At 44.7% G+C, this 19,236-nt stretch overlaps 2 protein-coding genes across 2 annotated transcripts in view; one reads left to right on the plus strand and one right to left on the minus strand.

Moving 5' to 3' along the window:
- DENND2D (DENN/MADD domain containing 2D) overlaps positions 1–177 on the plus strand; it is a gene marked incomplete at its 5' end in the record, with an annotated part of 7,860 nt that extends 7,683 nt beyond the window's left edge. Inside the window, one exon of the mRNA XM_010085674.1 lies at positions 116–177. Within this exon, the coding sequence (XP_010083976.1) occupies positions 116–177 (62 nt within the window). The remainder of the gene's footprint in view (positions 1–115) is intronic.
- A 6,104-nt stretch (positions 178–6,281) lies between these two features.
- Positions 6,282–19,236, minus strand: part of CEPT1 (choline/ethanolamine phosphotransferase 1) — a 28,788-nt gene continuing 15,833 nt past the window's right edge. The window contains exons 4-8 of the mRNA XM_010085663.1: positions 14,956–15,040; positions 9,979–10,110; positions 8,981–9,139; positions 7,863–7,988; positions 6,282–7,112 (exon numbers count right to left, since the gene is read on the minus strand). Coding sequence (XP_010083965.1) covers positions 6,993–7,112; positions 7,863–7,988; positions 8,981–9,139; positions 9,979–10,110; positions 14,956–15,040 — 622 coding nt within the window. The 3' untranslated portion in view covers positions 6,282–6,992. The remainder of the gene's footprint in view (positions 7,113–7,862; positions 7,989–8,980; positions 9,140–9,978; positions 10,111–14,955; positions 15,041–19,236) is intronic.

The raw sequence follows: 19,236 nt of genomic DNA on the forward strand, positions 1-19,236 counted from the left end.
TCCCAACTGGGAGCGGCTCCATGCCCCAGCCGGGTTTGGCTCCCGAGTGCATCCGCCCTGTGTCCCCCCCAGCCCCGACGTCTGTGTTTCACTACCGACCGTTTCTCCTCCACAGCGTATTTCCAGCAGAAAATAACAGAGTACCATGAACAGAAGAAGCACCGAAGGGACTCCTGAAGTCCAGCCGGGGAACACAGGAGCAGGGCTGGGACCCAGCAGGTCCCCGCCAGCAGCACCGCGCTGCCCAGACTCGACCCGTGCCCCCTCCAAGGGCAGAGCACGCCGGACTCCACCGGTTCCTACCCACCTGCGACTCACGAGATGCGTGGGCAGCACCGAACAGCAGCTTCTACCCTTTCTTTTTTCCTCAGGGCATCATTGCACTGGAAAAACTCTTTTGCACAGAGCTGGGGAGCAGGCTGGGATTTCTTTTCCGCCCTTGCTAGCAAGAGGGACAAACTGCAGCTCCCAGTGCCTGGCCCTGCGCAGGGTCTCTGTCCCCATCGGGACCCCCCGCAGCGAGGGAGGGAAGTCAGGGGAGCCGGCTGCAGGAGAACAAAGGTTGTAGAGTAATTGTTAGAGGGGAAAAAAAAAAAAAAAAGAAAAAAAGAAAAAAAAAAAGATGAGTAGGAAATAGTGTTATTTCTAATTAAAGCAAACCTAGGTTTTGCAAATAAGTAACATCCTAGAGAATAAGTTTCCAGGGTTTCTATTATTAACAACTGTTTGACTTTATTTTCTATCGAGATAAGCTCATTGTTCAATACCGGCAGGAAGAGTTGTGGAGGATTTTAGGGGTTTCCTCTCTCGCAGCTGCCTGCTTTGTTGGTACTACTTGGAGCCCAGTTGAGCTCTTTAAAAGAAACAAAAATATTCTTTTCCAGCAGGTTATTTATTTGTGCTGTAAGCAAACTGTGAATGCCACAGGGCTGTGTTTTGTAGTAGAGGGAAACGGCTGATCAGCAGCTTCGGGGAGGGAGGATTTGTTCAATCCAGTAGTAAAACATGTCGACATCACCCTCGTTTCTGGTTTTGATGCCAACTTCTTTTAAAACCTCGCCGTTCATTGAAGCGCGCTCTCTGAAATGTGACGCCTGCAGCAGATTTAAAACTAAATTACGGTTCTCCCTCTTTCCTCCTGCGCTCACCCAGGGAATAAACATTGCAGCAGGGAAAGCTGGTGCTGGCTGCAGCTCTGCCCGGTTCCTTCCCAGAAAAGAAAAAAAAAAAATAAGAGGGCCAGGTAGTTCTCCCAGCAAGGCAGAGCTTCATCCTCCTCTCTGGGGTGTTCCAGCCAAGCTGCCGTATCGCTCCCTACCCCCTAGACCCACGCACATCCGCAGATGATATTAAAAATACAGTTTAATACAAGTTTTGCAGCGGTATTGAATGCCAAGGCGAGAGATTTGATGTGAACACTCAAAACAAGCAGGGTGACTGCAGCCAGCTTTTGCTTTCAGAGCTGTTGAACATCTAACGAAAATGAGACGGATGCAAAGGGAATTTCTTTCAGGAGTCGTTACCTGGGCAGCCATGCACGAAGGCAAGCGACAGGAACGCAGCTGGACAGAGGGTACGGGCTGAACAGCAATGAAACTCCCTAGACCTGCTGGAAAAAAAATTGTTGATTTTTTGTTCAGTCCCCATGTGTGTTTGGAGGGGAAATGAGAATAATTTGTTAGAAAAAAAAAAAAAAAAAAGAGGGGGGATTTTTGGCACTGTGGGTATCTTCGCTGGCTCCACAAGTTCCTCTTCACCGGTAGAGAGAGCGTTACAGGTTTAACTACAGGAAATTAAAGGTTAGTCGTCTTTTTTTGGTGGTGTTTTTTTTTTTTTTCCCACTGGCTCACCTGCCAGCAGAAAATTATGAGTGTGGAAAGTCAAGGGCATCTATCAAAAATTGTCCCTTTTGAAAAGGCCACTTGCCTCCCCCTTCTCCTGCTCGTTCATTACCATTTTGAGAAGATGCCAACCTTTCTGGTTGTGAGCATCACACCGTCTCATTGAGAAACATGGGAACTAGTCCTTGCTTTGGCAGCAGCTCTTTCCAACAGAAGAAATCACGTAAGGGACTGTATTGTGTGGCTGCTTAACTCCTGCCAGAGAAAAAACTAACAGAAGGTTATTCCTTAGCTGCTGAGAACAGATACACAAAACCCAATCCTTAAATTTAAAAATTTAAAAAAAATGTTCAAATGCAGCCAGTGCTACAGATGTCAGCAAGGGTTAAGGACAGTGAGGTAGAAGGGTTGGTGCTGCCTTTCCCACTGGGAGAACAGATTGAAATAAGATGTTAAGGTACTTAAAGCACTTTTCCTTTACTATTCTTATGGAAAAAGGGACCTAGATCCATTCCCAGCCACCAACCCAGCCCAGAAAAGCCTTTGGGAATCACATCAGCCCCTAGCTCAGGTTCCCGGTTGCCTGCAGGACAAGAGGGGACAGCGGGAAGAGGAGGACCAGGAGCAACCAGGCGCTTTGCTGGCGCTAAATTCTCTCCCCACCACCCAGCAGCAGCTTCAGAGCTCCAAGTGGTGGCTGAAGATGCTGGAAAGAAGGAAGACAAGCCCAGGGGCATAATCTGCCCCAAGACCCCCCATTTCCCCCCAACTCCTCTCCATCATTTCCCTTCCAGTATGCTGTTACTCTTCCCAACAGCTCTGTCCCTATTTCCTGAGCCTGCGTGACCGATCTCACTCCTGAGCAACAGGTTTTAAGGGTTTCTTGAGTTGGGTTGGCCTGAACATTGAAAAGCAGCTTGATATTATCACACTTGCTTACCTGACTGGTGCAACCTGGCAAGAGCTCTGGTGCCCTCCCTTTAACGCTCGGAGGGCGGACAGACTGCGCATCGCAAGGAGTACGCACATCCCTGGGATCAATCAAGATCGGTGAAGAAAGACACCAAGCCAAAAGGGCAGATGCTGAATAAAATACCTTATTTATTTCTTTGAAGGCAGCCTGCCTCTCTTAAAGCACCGGCTTGCAGGTGGGGGCATGGTGTGTGCTGCTGGAGGCACTGGGGTAAGCTGGGCACGGACACATCCAGCTGGGCGCAGGTCACATCGCAGCCTATCAGCAAAACTCGCAGCGTGTTTTTAAATCCTTCCTGCTGGAGATTTGTCTTAACACTTGATCTAAGTCTACAACAGTAAATAAAACAGTGCCATGAAACGTTTTCCCTGAACTGGAAAGCGCTCATTTATTCTGCTGAATTGTTCACATAGTTCCCAGCAGGGTATCAGCCAACTCACGCTCCTACAAACAACTCCCAGGCATGGTTGGGAGGCAGCTCGGGAATCACTCCTGATTTCAATTCCTGCCGTGCAGCTGCCCTGCTTGGAAGATAAGTTTCACGTTATGGCATGTGTCACCCTCTGCCAGCTGGCCCGGGTGCCAGCAGATAGTCCCGGGCGTATGGAACCTCCCGGAGTCACCGCAGTCGTTACTGCAAAGTGCTTTCAGATTGCTCCAGTGCAGGAACAGACCCAACTTCCCACCTGGCTCTAACCTCTGGAAATTGCTGCAGTCTTCACCTTCCTGCTCTCTGGAAATGATTCAACTTCTCGGCAGCCCCACTGCAAACCCAAAGGTGGGGCAGAGCAGCAGGGGGGGTACCTGGTGCACGCAGGGGAGGAAGGTACCTGGTGCACGCAGGGTAGGAAGGAAAGAATAGAAGTGTGAACCAGAACTGACACCCAGATGGACCAGAACAGGCCCTGAGGTTCCCCGACCTGGCTTTTTCCCTGTTAGACTCCTTGCCAAAGCAACGAGCTCCGTTACCTGTTCTTAGAAGAGGCAACGCTCCAACACCGTGTGGGAATTTCCAGTTTCCCTTTACAGCTCTACAGGAAAACCTGCTCAGTAGAGAGCAGGTTGTGTTTGTTCTGAAGGGATTCTACTCGGACACAGGTGTTCCAGGAAGCTCGACAGGCCACTGCTGCAAAAGCTCTTCCTTCTCGCTGTCTTCTGAATGCAACAGAAAGTGAAAAAGCACATCACGAGATCAGGCTGAGCCCAGGAAAATTCTGTTCCACTCCTCAACTCCTTGAGCAGCCTCAGCTCTCCAAACACACCTACGTAACCTGTGATCGCAAACAAGACAGCACTGTCACGTACGAGTGCGAGGGTAAAGTTCATTTATCCCATTATTTATTACAGGCATTTATACAATGCCTATATCCGCAGCAACGCTTCATACGACCTGGACTACCAGCAGTAACTATTCCCTGATAACCCTGAAAGTTTATCAGGATAGAAATGGGAAATTTTCCTGGCTGGCTCAACACAGAGGGCATTCAAACCTCCAGGCAGTGAAAAACTCAGGAGAAGGTGCCCTATTGCATTTCCTGAGCATCAACAGGCTTTAGACATGTTTTGTAAATGAAACGTTGGTCCTAGACAACCCTTTAAAGACTTCAGTTCTTCACCAGCCTCAAGCATCAGTGACAAATTATTTGGAGCAGCTTAATCTTAAAACCCTGAGGACCAAAAGTATGATTCTCCTTGTTCGCGTGTTGAGAAAACCACTTACACTCCAGGGAGGGACTTTCCAAGCGACTGAGTTTTGCACCCACTTCACGTTGATAAAAAGATACGCATGGTTTGTGAACAGAGCGACTGAGTTTTGCACCCACTTCATGCTGATAAAAAGATACGCATGGTTTGTGAACAGGCCCTCGGCACCTTCAAATCCTTCCATTTTTTTTCCATGCAGACTTTGTCTTGCTCACTGCTTGAAGAGCAGCAGAAGCTGGACTATCTGATCAAACCTTCACCCAACTAATACAGTTAAAACTGAGTTAACTAAATTCCTGTTGTGTCTAGAACTGTGATACTAAAGAGACAGCTGCCACTTCACCCACCGGAGATGCTCCCAGTACCGAGGCACTTGGACGAGAACACTTCCAGGGTGTGCCCCAGGTACGTGCTCAGGATGCAGGAACCAAACTGTCACCCAGGCTTCAGCCGGGCAGAGACGCTTTGGGAACCCCCAGCACAAACCCATGGGCCCAGACCCCCAGAGAGCCCTCAGCTGTGCTCACCATAGAACAGCCGCTTGCACAAATACCTGGGTGTTCAAGGGGGAAGCCTACAGGAGCTTCCTCCCCATCCTGGCGACATTCCTCCTTTCCCCAGTGCCCCAGTCCCGAGGTGTGACCCCCAACTCCCTTGCTGGAACGCTATCACGCCCCAGGAAGGAACCAAAACTCTCCCAACACAAGACAGAGCACATCCGAACACTCAGCTGGAGAAGTCAGCATCTCGGTTCCACTTCCTGCAGCATCTCACACAGGGGCCAGCCCCAGTTCTTTCCTCGCAGAGACAAACACTTCGACAACGCAGCTACAGCCCTGCTCCTCCCAGCAGTCCCGTGTCTCTGCAAGGACATCACGTAGGAGGACCGACCTCTCTGTCTGCGAGAGCCCGGCACTGGGTACTGTCCCAGGGAGGTGGAAGGAGGAGTTTAAAGCTCTCCAGTCACTGAAGGAACTGAATTTTCTCTCCCCTTTCTGAGAATGTTTTCTAATCGCTAGGGTATCACAGGAAATACAAGTCACCACTTTCGTGGCCAAGTGGGGTTTTGATTTATTGTTGTTGGGTTTATTCACCATCTTTTTTTTTTTTTTTTTTTTTTTTTTTTTTAAAGTGAGCTCTGCTTAATTCCTTCAAAGAAGAGACACACGCAGTTGTCTTCAGGTGATGCTGTGGCTCCGTAGACAGAGGCATTCTCCTCCCACCTTGAGATGCTTCATGATCTGAGGGCTGGGGTTTCAGCCACCAGGTTCCCAGCCTTTCCCACCAACCATCTCCCAAGCAGCTTCCCGGTAGTCGCGACAGACCCTGCTCTGGAGACGCTCCCTTTGCTCCCGTAGAGCAAGCCCAGGCACTCTGTTCAGGGTCTGAAGCTCCCCTCGATGCCAGGGCTGGTGGGACACACCGCAGCACTTCATGTCCACGCGATTCAACCTACCGCAGCCTCCCTGATGCAGCTCAGCACATTTCAGATGGTATTAAAACCACCCAAACTTACTGCGCTAGGTATCAGAGATCTCTTGGAGATCCTGGAATGACAACACTGTACACAAACCACTGGAAAATCCTCTCTAAGTAGCAGGCAGCATTGTACTTCACAAGTCTAAGCAGGACAGAGCAACGCACACATCTGAAGACAACTGTTGCTCTCAGAATTCTTATTTATTAAGAGCAGAAAGGAAATTTTGCTGAAGTTTTATACATAAAAAAGTAAACAGTAAAATTTTCTTTTTATAGTCCTTCCACTGAAGAAAACTGAGAAATAAGTTGTCTTTTTAGATAATGTTTATTTAAAAAAATAAAATTAATTGACAAAGATACCACACTATTTTGCACGCCGGTCATCCCTTCCGCTTGCAGAACCCTGTTCAACGCATTGTTCGGTAGCAAGAAACCGCTTTATCGGCTATGCATAAGCAAAAAGAACCACATCAGTCTGGACTCAAACCTCGACAGCTGCTTCAGCTACACAAGCTAGTGCGATATCTCCGTTTTTACCAGCTCAGGTCTTTAGTAAATAAATTTCAAGTGGACACTAAACAAGTATTTCACTAAGAGATGATGAAATATTAAAATTAAAAGCAAGTCGTATTGCAGCTGTAATTATACTACATTAGAAACTTCAGTTGTTGGGGATCCATTCACCATATATAGATTAATTTGTAATCAAGGTAATTACAAAGACAGAGCATTACTCCCTGCATGCTTTCCCGGGCTTTGAACCAACAGAGCTGACTACATGTAGAGCTGACTAGGGTGTACTTGGAATTCACTCTCTCAGGCAGGAGACTAGTTAAGGAGTGTTACTGATAACAAAGAATAAAAGTTATACAACATTGATTATTATAAATTACTTTGTTCTTATCTGCTTTCTGCCTTAGTCTCCTACATATCTCCTCATCCGTTCCTGCAGAAAACCAGCTCTCGTACTTCTCCGTATGGTGACTCCCCGTTCACTAGTGGTGATTAGAATGCGTGGAGGAGGACTTGATTCGGAACACGTGGATGTGCAGATGGGCAGCGATCTGATTGCACACACTGACGCAGTATCGAAGCAAATCAAAGAGAGAAAAGATCTGCCAAGGGAAAAAAAAATTACACACGTTTAGATCTGTTTTCAGAGAGTATAACGTTACCCGCGTACTTCAGAATAAAAGCACCAGGGTCTTCTTTTCAAGAACTAAATCTCCAATTACGTTGGAAAAATCACCCGGTGAAGAAACAAGTTTCTAGACACACTGGACTTTCTTCCAGCTTTGTAAGAATACAGACTCTTAATTCGAGTCAGAGAGGGGAAAACAGAGACAGCAGCAACATAGATCCTGTGAAAGGCCCCATTAACTCTGAATGGTGACAGTCACATAAAATATCAATTCCATTAAAAGGTCAACGCTGCGTTTTGGTAGATAACACTTGAGTGCTCGATAAGCACCTATGACTAACTTAAGGTATTTTTTCCTAATGGGAGCTGCTAGTAATGACAGACATACACGCTTTCAAGAGATTAAGGCACAGCCACACTACGCTTACACTGCGCATAATTTATTCCCTTGCCAACAACACATCACCACAAATCTTCAAAATATTGTTTTAAGCTTTGAATGCTTGCTGCTTTGCTTTAAAACCATTTAAGCTATGCACCAAGCAAACCATGTTCACCTCTGTTTGCATGAGTTCTATTTAAAAATCAGCTCAGCAAAGCAGGTTCCCAGTCCCATCACCCTCTAAGCGAGCCAGCAAGGCTCAATTCCCGCAAACGGTATTTGGGAAAGAGCACGGCAAATGCTTGTCAGTAATCCTCACAAGCAAAGGGAGCCTGTTCTTACCAGGGCAATCCAGAGGACAATGTACTCATCAATAAAGCTGTTAAAATACTGGTCCAGAAACAATAGCGCTGGGCCTATGAACGCTGTGTCGTGCAGGTGCATTTCGCTTTTGGTCATGTGTGCAACCTACAGTTAAAAAAAAAAAGGAAGGTTAAGAAATAAACATAGGCCAGCCAAGGCAGAGTGATTTCAGAACACACAGAGCCAAAAAAGTTACAGTTCAAGCCACATTACTGTAGGATGTATGTACTGTTCCAGCCATGAAAGTCTACAGCTACACGAGTCTCAAGGTTTGCAGAGAGGTATCTCTTATTAGAACAAAGAATGTAGCTACAGAAAAAACACCCACCACATCTTCCAGGCCACAAACTTTTTCCTCCTGCCAGAAACAAAATAGTAAAATGCAAGAAGACTGGGAAATTTTAAGGTTCAGTTGAGTCTGGAAACAAAAACTCACAGCTGCGAGAGTTTCAAAAAATCCGAGACACTTGGTGTTCCTCTCACTCACCTGCTGAGTCCCATCTCAGAAGGATCACCACCTCTCTGGGTATAATTTGATGATCGTGCCTTTTCTTGCCCGAGCGTGGCCATCCTGCCCTCCCCCCCCAAAGAGCCTGTCCAACACCCCATCCTCACCTTTACCAGCACAACTATTCGTGTGACTGTGTAGCACACTGGTCTTGGTTAGAAATAAAACCCTGAGCAACTGTTCCACACCTCAGCACCTCTGTCACCTCTTCTTCTCCCAAACTTTCCTCCCCTCTGCACCTGAGGGGGTTCAACCACCTCTGTTTCAGCCCAGCTCATCACACACATGCACGAATACGCTGCAAAGGTGTGAGCAAACAGCTGGCAAAGGGGTAGAAACAGAATTGGGGCAACTGTCAGCTGTACCGGCACTGACTGTGTAACCATGGCATTAGCTCAGGGTTTACCCCTCGTCTTTCAAACGGCAGAAAGGCTCTGCTGCTCCTCCAAGCTACTGGGAGTCCATAAAGCACAAGTATCACTTCAGTTACACAAATGGATGCAAGCTAGTTGATGGAATAATCAGAGAATTCGAAAAATCTACATAAAAACTGCAATAACAAGAATCTTGAAGGTTCTGGAGCACTTACCACTAGTTTATTTGTTATCTTAGCAGATACAAAACCAAAAGTAAGTATGTATAAGCAGGGATGCCTTTCGAAGAGCTGCACAGCAGATTTCTTGTAGATCATTGCAGCCAAGGCGATCACTGACCCAATATGAAGAAAAGGTGAAAGGACACTGGTTCCCTAGAGGGAGATAAAGCGTTAGGTTAACAAAACATGCCCGTTGCAAAGAAACCTCAACAAGCCAAACACTCACGTGGTATGCACCGGGAGGTTTCTAACTGAAATCATGTTAAAAACATGTCATTCTGAGCTCTGGTACTAACAGGAACAAAGCATGGCGAAACCTGAGCGAGCGTCAGCTGCGAATGTGGTTGAACCTTTCTTGTGTTGGGGGGAAATTAAGGTTTTTAGGCGGCACGGTTCTGACACGCGTCACAAAAGCAGTGGCTGACGCTGTCAGCAGGGGACAGGAGACAATACTTCTGTTGCTTTTTCTGGGCCAGCTGAAAAGCAACTAAAACAGCCTTTGAGGTAGCAAATAATTATTAGGCCGGTATAGAATTGCTTTTCAGAAAACTCCTGGGGATCCAGAATCAATCATCACCTTCCCTGAAGCAGAAGGTGCTTGTGCAGACACCTCCACCTGCACTTCTTCACTGCCAGTAGGGATAGCAGAGATCTTTTAGAAGGATCAAAACCATAACCAGTCTTCCTGATGAACTTCCTTCTGAACAGATTTTTGCATTGGACTTTTCTTTGAACTCTTTGGGGGTGTATTTGTATAACCTGTTTTATATGATGAATTAAAAATAAAATATTAAAGTACCATGAGCATTTCTGAGCACTTAAAGATTTTAAAGCCCAACTCCTAAAGCAAACAATATTAACTTGTTTTTCACAAGCCAACAAGGAACTGAAAGGAAAATATTTCACATGCAGGAAGTATTATGTTAAATAAAAACTACAGACATGGCTGAAAAGCCACAGGGTGCCAAAGAGCAGCAAAACAAAGTACTTACTGCTATAGTGGATCCATTTTTCCCAACTCCACCTGTGAAGATCACACCAAAGTAATTTGTACAGGAGAATATGGTTCCTGCGACAGTACAGAGAGCCGGGAATATTTTCACCTGGATATTCAGTATTGGAATCTTAACGAAAGAGAGATAAGAAGTGAAAATACGCACAAGAAAACTCAAATTGGGTTTAATATTTCTGGCGGACTCAAGCACTCCACTTTCCAACACCACATTTTCTTTCTCTGCTATACAGAGATTTAAATTTCGACAAGGCACAGAAATATGTATTTTTCCAATAATCCTTCCATCAAGCTTCCCATAAAGCCAGACTTAGCTTCAGTTACCTGCAAAGAGCCATCAAAAGCAGAGAACTGGCCAGAAAGCAGGAACTCGCTCGCTAAACCACCAGCTATCACGTGGAAGAGAAAGAAAGCAGAGAACTGGCCAGAAAGCAGGATCTCGCTCGTTAAACCACCAGCTATCACGTGGAAGAGAAATGCATCAGTCACCTTTCCTGAAGCTGGCTGTCAACCTCACAGCTGCAGCCCAAGATCAAACCGGGCAAAGCAAGAGTCACTGGAGATGATTAAACAAAGCCCCTTAAGAAACTGGAAACTACCTTATGGGCAAGACAAGGGAAGTAAAGAGAGATCAGACAAGTGAAAAATGAGCAGCTTCGAAAGGCAGGCAGTAGTTTTCTTCATTTTTTAACAGCAGTGTTTCAAGCAGAACAGGAGAAACTAGAAGCGAAGAAAGGGTTCCAAATATGTCATGGAAGAAAAGTGTTTGGAGAGAACTACCCCAAAGCTTCCCAACTTTACCTATACAACTACAAAAAGTCTTCACAGGCTCTTAATTCAGGAACTGCAGCACAGCACTCAGCTGCATAAACCCCTGGCTCCCCAGCAGCAAGGAGTCCAGCTACGGTACAGAATCCCGCATGGGCACAAGTCATTTCTATTTTCCTTCAATTAGATTCTCAGGGTAGTTTTCTACCACATTCAATAACAATCTCTGGATCTTTTCAGGGCACAGCTAAGAGGCAGAGCCAGCTTTAACTCTTCACACCTCGCTCTTCGGCAGCCTACAGATGCGCACCCGAACCGCCTCTCCAAATCACCGCCCTGCTGGCACGCTTCCAGAACACTCCAACGTATTTCTCCCTTTGCTGAGGCTGCGCTGTTAAGTCAAAAAACATTTTCTGAAAGATAGTAAAGGAAGAATAATGACAAGTAAACAAAAGGCATAGATTGCCAGAGACTGGAGCACTAGCTGTACTCATTCATTAATGTCACGAGGCACAGGACTGCTGAAGGTCTCTCCTCAGCCTTTCAAAGGAAGGTACCTGGGCTGCCCTCTGCTTGGTATCTAAAGAACGGGGTGAATTTGCTCTTCTACAGGAGTTGAGACATTAAGCCTGAGGTTTTCCCCAAAGACAAGGGGAGTTTCCTGAAAAAAAACCACCCCATGAACTCCCAACTACTGCTGACACATCCCAGAATGATGCTCAAGAAAGGCAGAAGGATGAGACCACCCTGTTATAACACCCAGTTTGCTAGCTGGGCTTTATTAACACTCTCCTTTTTGCTTGCCCTGATAGATGTATCAGTGATGGGTATTAGACCGCACTTATCTGGCAGAAATAATAATTGGGAAACAAAGCTGCATACAGAAATTTGGCAGAAGAAAGTCAAAGGAGAGGTATAAAAAGGCAGCGCCTCCTAAACTGCTTTGCAGCAATGGAAAGCAGAATGGCCAAAAAGTTGTAAGTCAAGGCAAGCAAATAGCACAGAAAGGGGAAAAAAAAAGAGTACAGCAAGAGACGTGGTCATACTCAGAAATCTTCCTACAAAGTGGCGTTGCAGCCCCTGACTTTTAAATTAGAGGATACTACACGGCAAGCACCAGACTGCCTTGACGTATCGCTACGGTCCGTGCAAGCATCCTGACCTTGCTGGTAATCGCACAGGTTTCATCAGAAGTCAGCCGCACGCAGAGCTTCACTAGGCTATGTCAACAACGCAAAGCCAAATCTTTTGCAGGTAAATCACGTTCTTTGTTAAACCCTTTGAAGGTGGTTACAAGAGGAAGGCCACGCTGCACAGAAAGCTCCCGAACACAGGTACATCCTGGTAAAGGCAGCATTCCAAATTTTGTCGGGGGAAAAAAACATGCATGTTAATAAAAACAAGTGGCAGCAGGCAAAGAATAGATGAGTGCTTGTCAGAGCCTGAATTAAAGCAGGCATTTGCCAGAAAATTAATGTCAAGCCTCCAGACTAGATGCCATCGGAGTTGAATTAAGATTTTAAAAGAAATATATATGTATAAAACTAGGAAACAGAGAGGAAAAGAGCAGAGCTAAGGGCTCAGGGAAGCAGCAGTGAAGAGCAAATCTAAAAGACAACGCATCCCTAAGTGGACAGAGAGGCAGTTCCTCCAGAAACTCGTCTTGGCTAGCTCAGAGTCACAAACACCACAACCAGCTGGGCAAGTTCTCGTGTCCTCAGAGTCCTTCTCACGCGGCTGGATCCCAGCTGCAGTTTAGAGCTGGATGTATGTACACCGCAATCACATCTGCAAGAGGAATAACAACTCACAGCAGGCCATAACCAAGCCGGCTTTATAGTCACGAAATGTCAATTCTTTTAAAAATTACATTATGGAATAAAACTCCAGCAATTGCAGCACTTTTCTCACTTTGAACAGCAAAAAAATCCCTTTATAATCAGTGCCTCAAACAAGTTGTACCTAAGCTTGCTCACTTTACTCACATTTTCCATGTGAGGATCTCGGCTGCAGTCGTACTCACCATCCACCAGAAATTACAAGCCCCAGGAGCCTTGCAGAACAGCGTTTTAACACACTTTAAAGAGACTCTACACTGACAGAAAGAAGGAAGCCAGCACAGGCACACAGCTTTTTATGGAAAAAAAGAAATCTAATGAAAGCAACAATTGACAAAATACATAATTCTGCATTTAGCCTATTCAGATCGTTCTGCTTTTCACATGTTAGCATAAGAAAGTGGAATGTTTGAGTATACAACCACATTTTATTCAATTATTTCCCCCCCAAATAGAAACAAACCAAAACCACCAAGCCACCAATTTTGCTGTCACATAAAACATTAGAGGATTGGAGGGGGGTAAGGAGGGGCTGTGAGATACATTTTGCTCTGCAAGTAGTAAATAACATTTCTCTCTAAATCAACACAAAAAAAATCACACAAGTTGAATGAAAAAGGAAAATTCCTAATTGCCATGGGAAACCTCATCAAGTTTGTTCTCTGGAGAAATGCCTCCATTAATCCAACACCAGACTTCAAGATAGTTTAATCTTTTGGGAGCTGACTTCGCTAAATGCTGCTGCAACCCAGAACTTCTAATAGATTTCAAGATTCTGCTGAAAAGGGTTATTTAATAGGTTATTTTAAAGGGTTATTTATTGAAGTTATTTAATAACACAAGAGAATAATTTCTAAGCTCACATAAACATCACCTTGCACCGAACTGTGCCCCAGGTTGCTGTGACAGCATTTCTCCCCCTTTTTTATAAAGGGAAAAAGGAAATTGAGAACATGAATTGGTCCATCACTATCTGTAACGCAAAATAATAGCTGCACGGGGATGCTGGCCACGCTCATCTCTCTGGAAAAGCCTGGCATCAGTAAGCTGATGTGTAGTCTCCTTTTTTAAGAATTAGTTCTATCCATACTCCTTTTTCCATGGTATTTACTTTGCAGTTTGCATCATTAATCGGAGTGGGGGGGGGGGGGTGTTTTTTTAAGTCTGAAGGCACATGTAGCAGAACTGGAGTAGCCAAGGTTAGCTCCTTGTTCTAAATATTCTCTACAATGTTAGAGGGGTCATTTATCTAGTTATATAAAGCTGATTAGAAATTAATCCATTTAGGGTGATGTTTCAGTGATTTTTGACCATCTCCTGGCTTCACTGCAAATCAAAATTCCTTTACCCACCTCAAGAACTGCGTTTATTAAGCACACAAACAAGATCAATACTCAGGAAGGAAAACCTCCCAGGAAATCCATGCTTTAGATGTTATTTCCAGAAATCTTTTTTGTTTTATTTATGTATGCATGTATATGTTTTTCTCCAGACTTTTGATAGCCCAGCGTGGCTTCAGCAATGCAAACATAAAGTCAGCTTCAGACAGCCCATAAACTGCCAGCTGACACGGTCTGACGAGCCCACACAACATCTGCAGGATCTGTGCACCGCCAGCCCACGACAGTCAGCTTACTTCATCAGGGTGATCAAGAGAGCAGGTCTAGATTAGATATTAAGAAGAAAAATTCTTAATGTGAGGCAGTGGCCCAGGGTGCCCAGAGAAGCTGTGGATGCCCCATCCCTGGAGGGGTTCAAGGCCAGGCTGGATGAGGCTTTGGGCAACCTGGGCTGGTGGGAGGTGTCCCTGCCCATGGCAGGGGGTGGGACTGGATGGGCTTTAAGGTCCCTTCCAACCCAAACCACTCTGATTCATTTTTTAAAAAGTGACAATTTTTTTTCTCCTCTCATCCAGATAAGAGTAATCAGAGCCACATTCAGGCCAAATTATCCACTGATTATCTACCAACTGCTCTCCAAAAGCTTCCCCCAAATCCTCAATCCGATTTAGCGCTCCTCCCTTGCTGATGGAGCTCGTTGCAGGATATTCATTCAAGTTTTATCCACCTCTCTCAAAGGAAGCCGAAGGTACATTTAGTTTTGTGCAATGTTTGATAGCTTTCTACCTGCAAACACAGGATACAAAATAACAGCTTGTTTTAATAATTCTGGTAAAACCAGACTGCCCGGCTATTGTCGTGTGACCTACACTCAAGAATAGATTTTTCCACTTATGAGGAAAAGTGGGACCTTGTCCCCACAAATTCAACTGTGCTACTATATGCAGGTAGTTCTTCCAGGTGTCTGCAAGATTATTGAAAAAGATAAAATAAGAACATGAACAAAATTACCAGAGATTGCCAAAAAGGTGGTCCTCCAATCACTGCCAGTAAATGCATGATTATTATGAAGATTTGTACTTCAGTCACATCAATTCTGATTAGGTACAAAAAGCCAAAAAAAAAAAAAAAATCACAAATTATTCAAAGCAATTTCAAGTCAGTTATTTGCAAGCTCAACAGCTCTCCTCTATCATGCACAGTATAAAACCTCCAAAATACTGAGGAAAACAAAAGAGGCAAAATTTATAAATAATTTAGAAAGTCAAAATGTATTTTAGTTTTGTTGTTAAAATTAAGAGCCATGCTGTGCTATAATTTTATTTCACAGTGCAATAAAAATCCATTTTGTCCAAAGGAACAGTTGGAACTCCTTTTTTTTTTTTAACTGACCACTGCTGGTTGCAGAAATAAATATTCAGTTTTAACCTTGCCCACCAAAAAAAAGAATGTATTTCAGATGATAAAATTCAGGAAAGATATTTTTAATCCCTATTATACACCCTACTCTTTTTGTTTTTAATACAAATATTCTGTCTGAATAGCATCAAACTTTAAAAAGAAACAGAAATCCCCAAAGAGTTTATGCAAATGGGAACGGTACCGTCAGCTGCATTGCTGAAGATTCCACAACTCAGTCTGTAGCAATGCAGCAAGAAGAAAAAACCACGTCTGGTTCGAGCATAGCTACTGTGTTTGGTAAAAGGGCAAGAAGGAAAGGCTTACAGAAAGGACTGAATTTAAGACTTGGTTTTAAAGACCATGCAAGTGTCTTGGAGCTAGCAAAAGGAAAGACTGGCCACACAGACCAACTCCAGAACTAAAGAAAAAAATCAAGTGAAATATAAAGAGGATGGACTTGCTGGTGGATAATATGAAGCCACAAAATACCATCCCATACTGGAATACTGTATCAAAGACAGTTCTTCAAGCCAGTTTGAAATCTTTATGGCATATTCCTCAGCTCTAGAGTTCTACCTAAAAGACTCCAAATCACTTATTGGGAATACATGCTTTGCTGTTACAAAAATATTGTTGATATTATCAACTGCATGGGCATCAGGGAATAATGGCTTGGGGGGTTTGTCTTTGGGGTTTGGTGTTGGATTTTGGTTTTTGGCTTCCCCCACCTTAAGTGAGCTACAAGACGACATAATTAAGTTTAATACCAGATCAGTGTGCCACCTCAAGTTTTCTCTACAGCCTTTGTTCCAGTTTCAGAGGGGATCCTCTCCTTTGAGAAGCTCCCGTCTGGCCAAAATAGAATTTTGTTTCAGCAGCAGGTCAATATACACAAGGGACAATTAAAGGCTGTATCCAGTTCCCATGTAGAACACCCCCCAAACAATAAGAAAGGGCAAAAGTATGTGGCATTTAATTCCATCTCCTACTATGGATTCTCGAAATGCCGGCTGGTGCTTTCAGCATGCTGGAAAAACACCGCCTCCATCTCCCACTGCGCAACGTCACCTTTCCATCAGCCAAGAGACTTTCTGAACAACTCCCCAAGAGCAGGACACGCACCTAGGGAACAAAGAGCAGAATCGGCACACGGCGGCACTGCCGACAGCAGGAGAGTAGGATGGAGTCACCCAAGCCCCGGGTGTCGCTGCTGCAAACTGCTGCTGCTCCCTCCCAGAGTCATAAAGTGACTGAGCAGCAAAAAGGAGAAAGACGACAGGGGAGCGGCAATACCCATGAACTAGCCAGCGGATAGCGGGAAAGCTTACCCAAAGCTGTGAGAGGAAATCTAGAGAAGATTCCAATAAAAGACACTTTCCTTTAGATCTCTTTCCATTGTAAACTTTGAGCTGCACCAAGCACGGAGGTATGAGATGCACAGGAAATAACCTCACGGGTCCTCCTAGATTCCAATTTGTTCAATGACAACCCTGTAAGGCAATCAGAACTGGCTTGGGGGAAAAAAATTAACTTCCAGAAAGAGGAAAGAATGTTCTAAAAAAAAAAAAAATTTCCATATTTTCAGTCCTCATACAAGCCAATTAAGCCACTGAACTAGCTTGCAAGAACGAGTGAAAATGCTCAGACATGCAAGAAAGGAGATACAGAAAACATCTGATTAAATGCAGATTGCTTCCTCCCAGTCTTTGGAGTCAGCATGGAAATGTGTTTTCAGTGTGTTCAACTGAGGAAGGGCTGAAGCAGCTCCGTGAACCCGCACAGGTCAAACAGGAATGTGTTTTAGCCTATTTCACTACTTCTGTCCATGACTTGAAAGAATATAAAGCAATTGGGAAAGCTCACAGAAACAGTGACTAATAACTAACGTGGGTAACTCCAGTTTCCAGCTTTCCCTGGACAAACAGGTTTCTTCTGTCAGCACTCTTAATGCAAAATAAAGTAATAAAATAAATTACTTAAAGAATTCAGATCATAAAAGGTATTCTGAAAGACACGCTCTTACACAGAACTGGGAGCCAAACTGAATTCATGGAAGCAGTGCTCGGATTCAGGTTAGGGAGAGAGCACTATCCTCTTTACACAGCCACGGGACAACCTTTGCTCCATTGCCCGTAGTTCTGCCCTCCCCAGCTCAAATAAAAATAGCATCAGGCAGCTGGAAGGGGTTCAGCAATGAACCTCATGTCTGTTTGGTTAAAAACTCCTCCCTGATTTACTCTAAGGATCTCATATTGCAGAGCAAATATAAGTCTTCACTTCAATTCTACGTAAAAAGAAGATTTTTAATACTACGAGGCTCCTTAGGACAGAAGACAAGAACATAAGACCAGTCGAGGAGAAACTAAACACCTGAGCTGTGGCCTAAAGTAAAGCAAAAAATGTTAATACCAAGGATGAAAAAGGAGTGGGAACATCCTAGGCTCATGAAAATCCCTGTTGGATGACTTAAAAAGATCTGCTCGACACCAGTAGAGTACATGCCTGGTGCTGGAATTATCCAGTGAATTTATTTTTTTTGCAGAATGTCAAATGGTCCCTTCCTAGAAATCTAAGAATACAGGAATCCAGGCAAGCCACTCCTCGAAGCTCGACCACAAAAGGGAACAACATTTGGAAAGAGAAGCTGAGAGAGAAGGAAAAGAGTCACACTGTTCCTCTATTCATTTACCTGGAATTCAAAATGACTGTGCAGCTACAGCATAAACCAGACGAAATCCAGGACAGTCACCCTGGCTTCTCCAAGGTTTGACGGCTTTGTGCCCCCAAACCCAACTGCTCAGTCCCAATTGGCACCAGCGCTACAGCCACACGGCATCAACTGGATTGAGAAACGGGCTTAGCTAAAATGAACGAACTGAAAAAGAAGAAAAAGAAAGGTTCCTGTCCCAGTTTCGAGCATATCAGCTTTTCTTATCCGTTTTGTGCGGCCTCATGAATGATGCAAACACGGAGGAGAGGGCAGGGGAAGGGCTGCACGGCCGCTTCTGGCAGCTGAACAAAACTCTGCTGAGTCAACGTGACTGTGCAGCTACAGACGTGGGCGACGAGGAAATAAAAGGAGGAATAAATGGGGAAGAGCTAAGGTGACAAAACTGCACTGCTACCAGCGTTCATAAAAGTCCTGAGCAGCCCTTAAAATGTACCACAGTAAAAGAAGTGAAAGAATGCGATGGGAAAACAAAGCAACAATGCACAGAGGAAAGTGTTAACGCGTCAGGCGACCTCGAGGACGTTCATTCCGATGCTTTAATGATTAACTGGTGTTTATGAATTGTTTCAAGATAAAATGAGCTAGTAATAAAAAGATCCATAAATTGCGTCAGTCACCATACTGTTTTTAAACTCTGGTGGAACTGGGAAGTTACCTAATAAACCAACGAGATAACAGCAGGGCTGCAGGGCAAGCTGCTCGCTCACTTTGGATGGAGACTAAAGCCCTTCGGTACGACCCACACGGGAAAAATATAGACCGCTTACTTTAGCAGCTAGGGAAATTATTTGTACAGCAGGGTGATAACATTCAACATCAATAATACTAGATTTTATTCCCTAAACAAAGGTCCATTGCACACTGGAGTGCCTCTTCCTATGATATAAGGACTGTAGGAAACACAGACTGGAGTAGGGGGTCATCTATCAGCTCATAGTAGAAAAGTATTTTTAGCTTCAATGTAAAAAGGCACCACAAGGAGAAAAAACCCCACAGCATTGGGAAATCAGAAATGAAGAAAGGTCTCTGCTGCTGCAGACGCCCCCATTTAATTTCTGCACACAACCAGTAGCCTGGCCCCATCAGCACACCTGTAGGAAAGCAAAAGCATTGGAAGCAAGAAGGGAATCAGCCAGTTCAAAGCCTGATTCTATTTCCTC

The sequence above is a fragment of the Pterocles gutturalis genome, unplaced genomic scaffold (genome assembly GCF_000699245.1).
Source record: "Pterocles gutturalis isolate BGI_N339 unplaced genomic scaffold, ASM69924v1 scaffold45116, whole genome shotgun sequence".
Taxonomy (NCBI): domain Eukaryota; kingdom Metazoa; phylum Chordata; class Aves; order Pterocliformes; family Pteroclidae; genus Pterocles; species Pterocles gutturalis.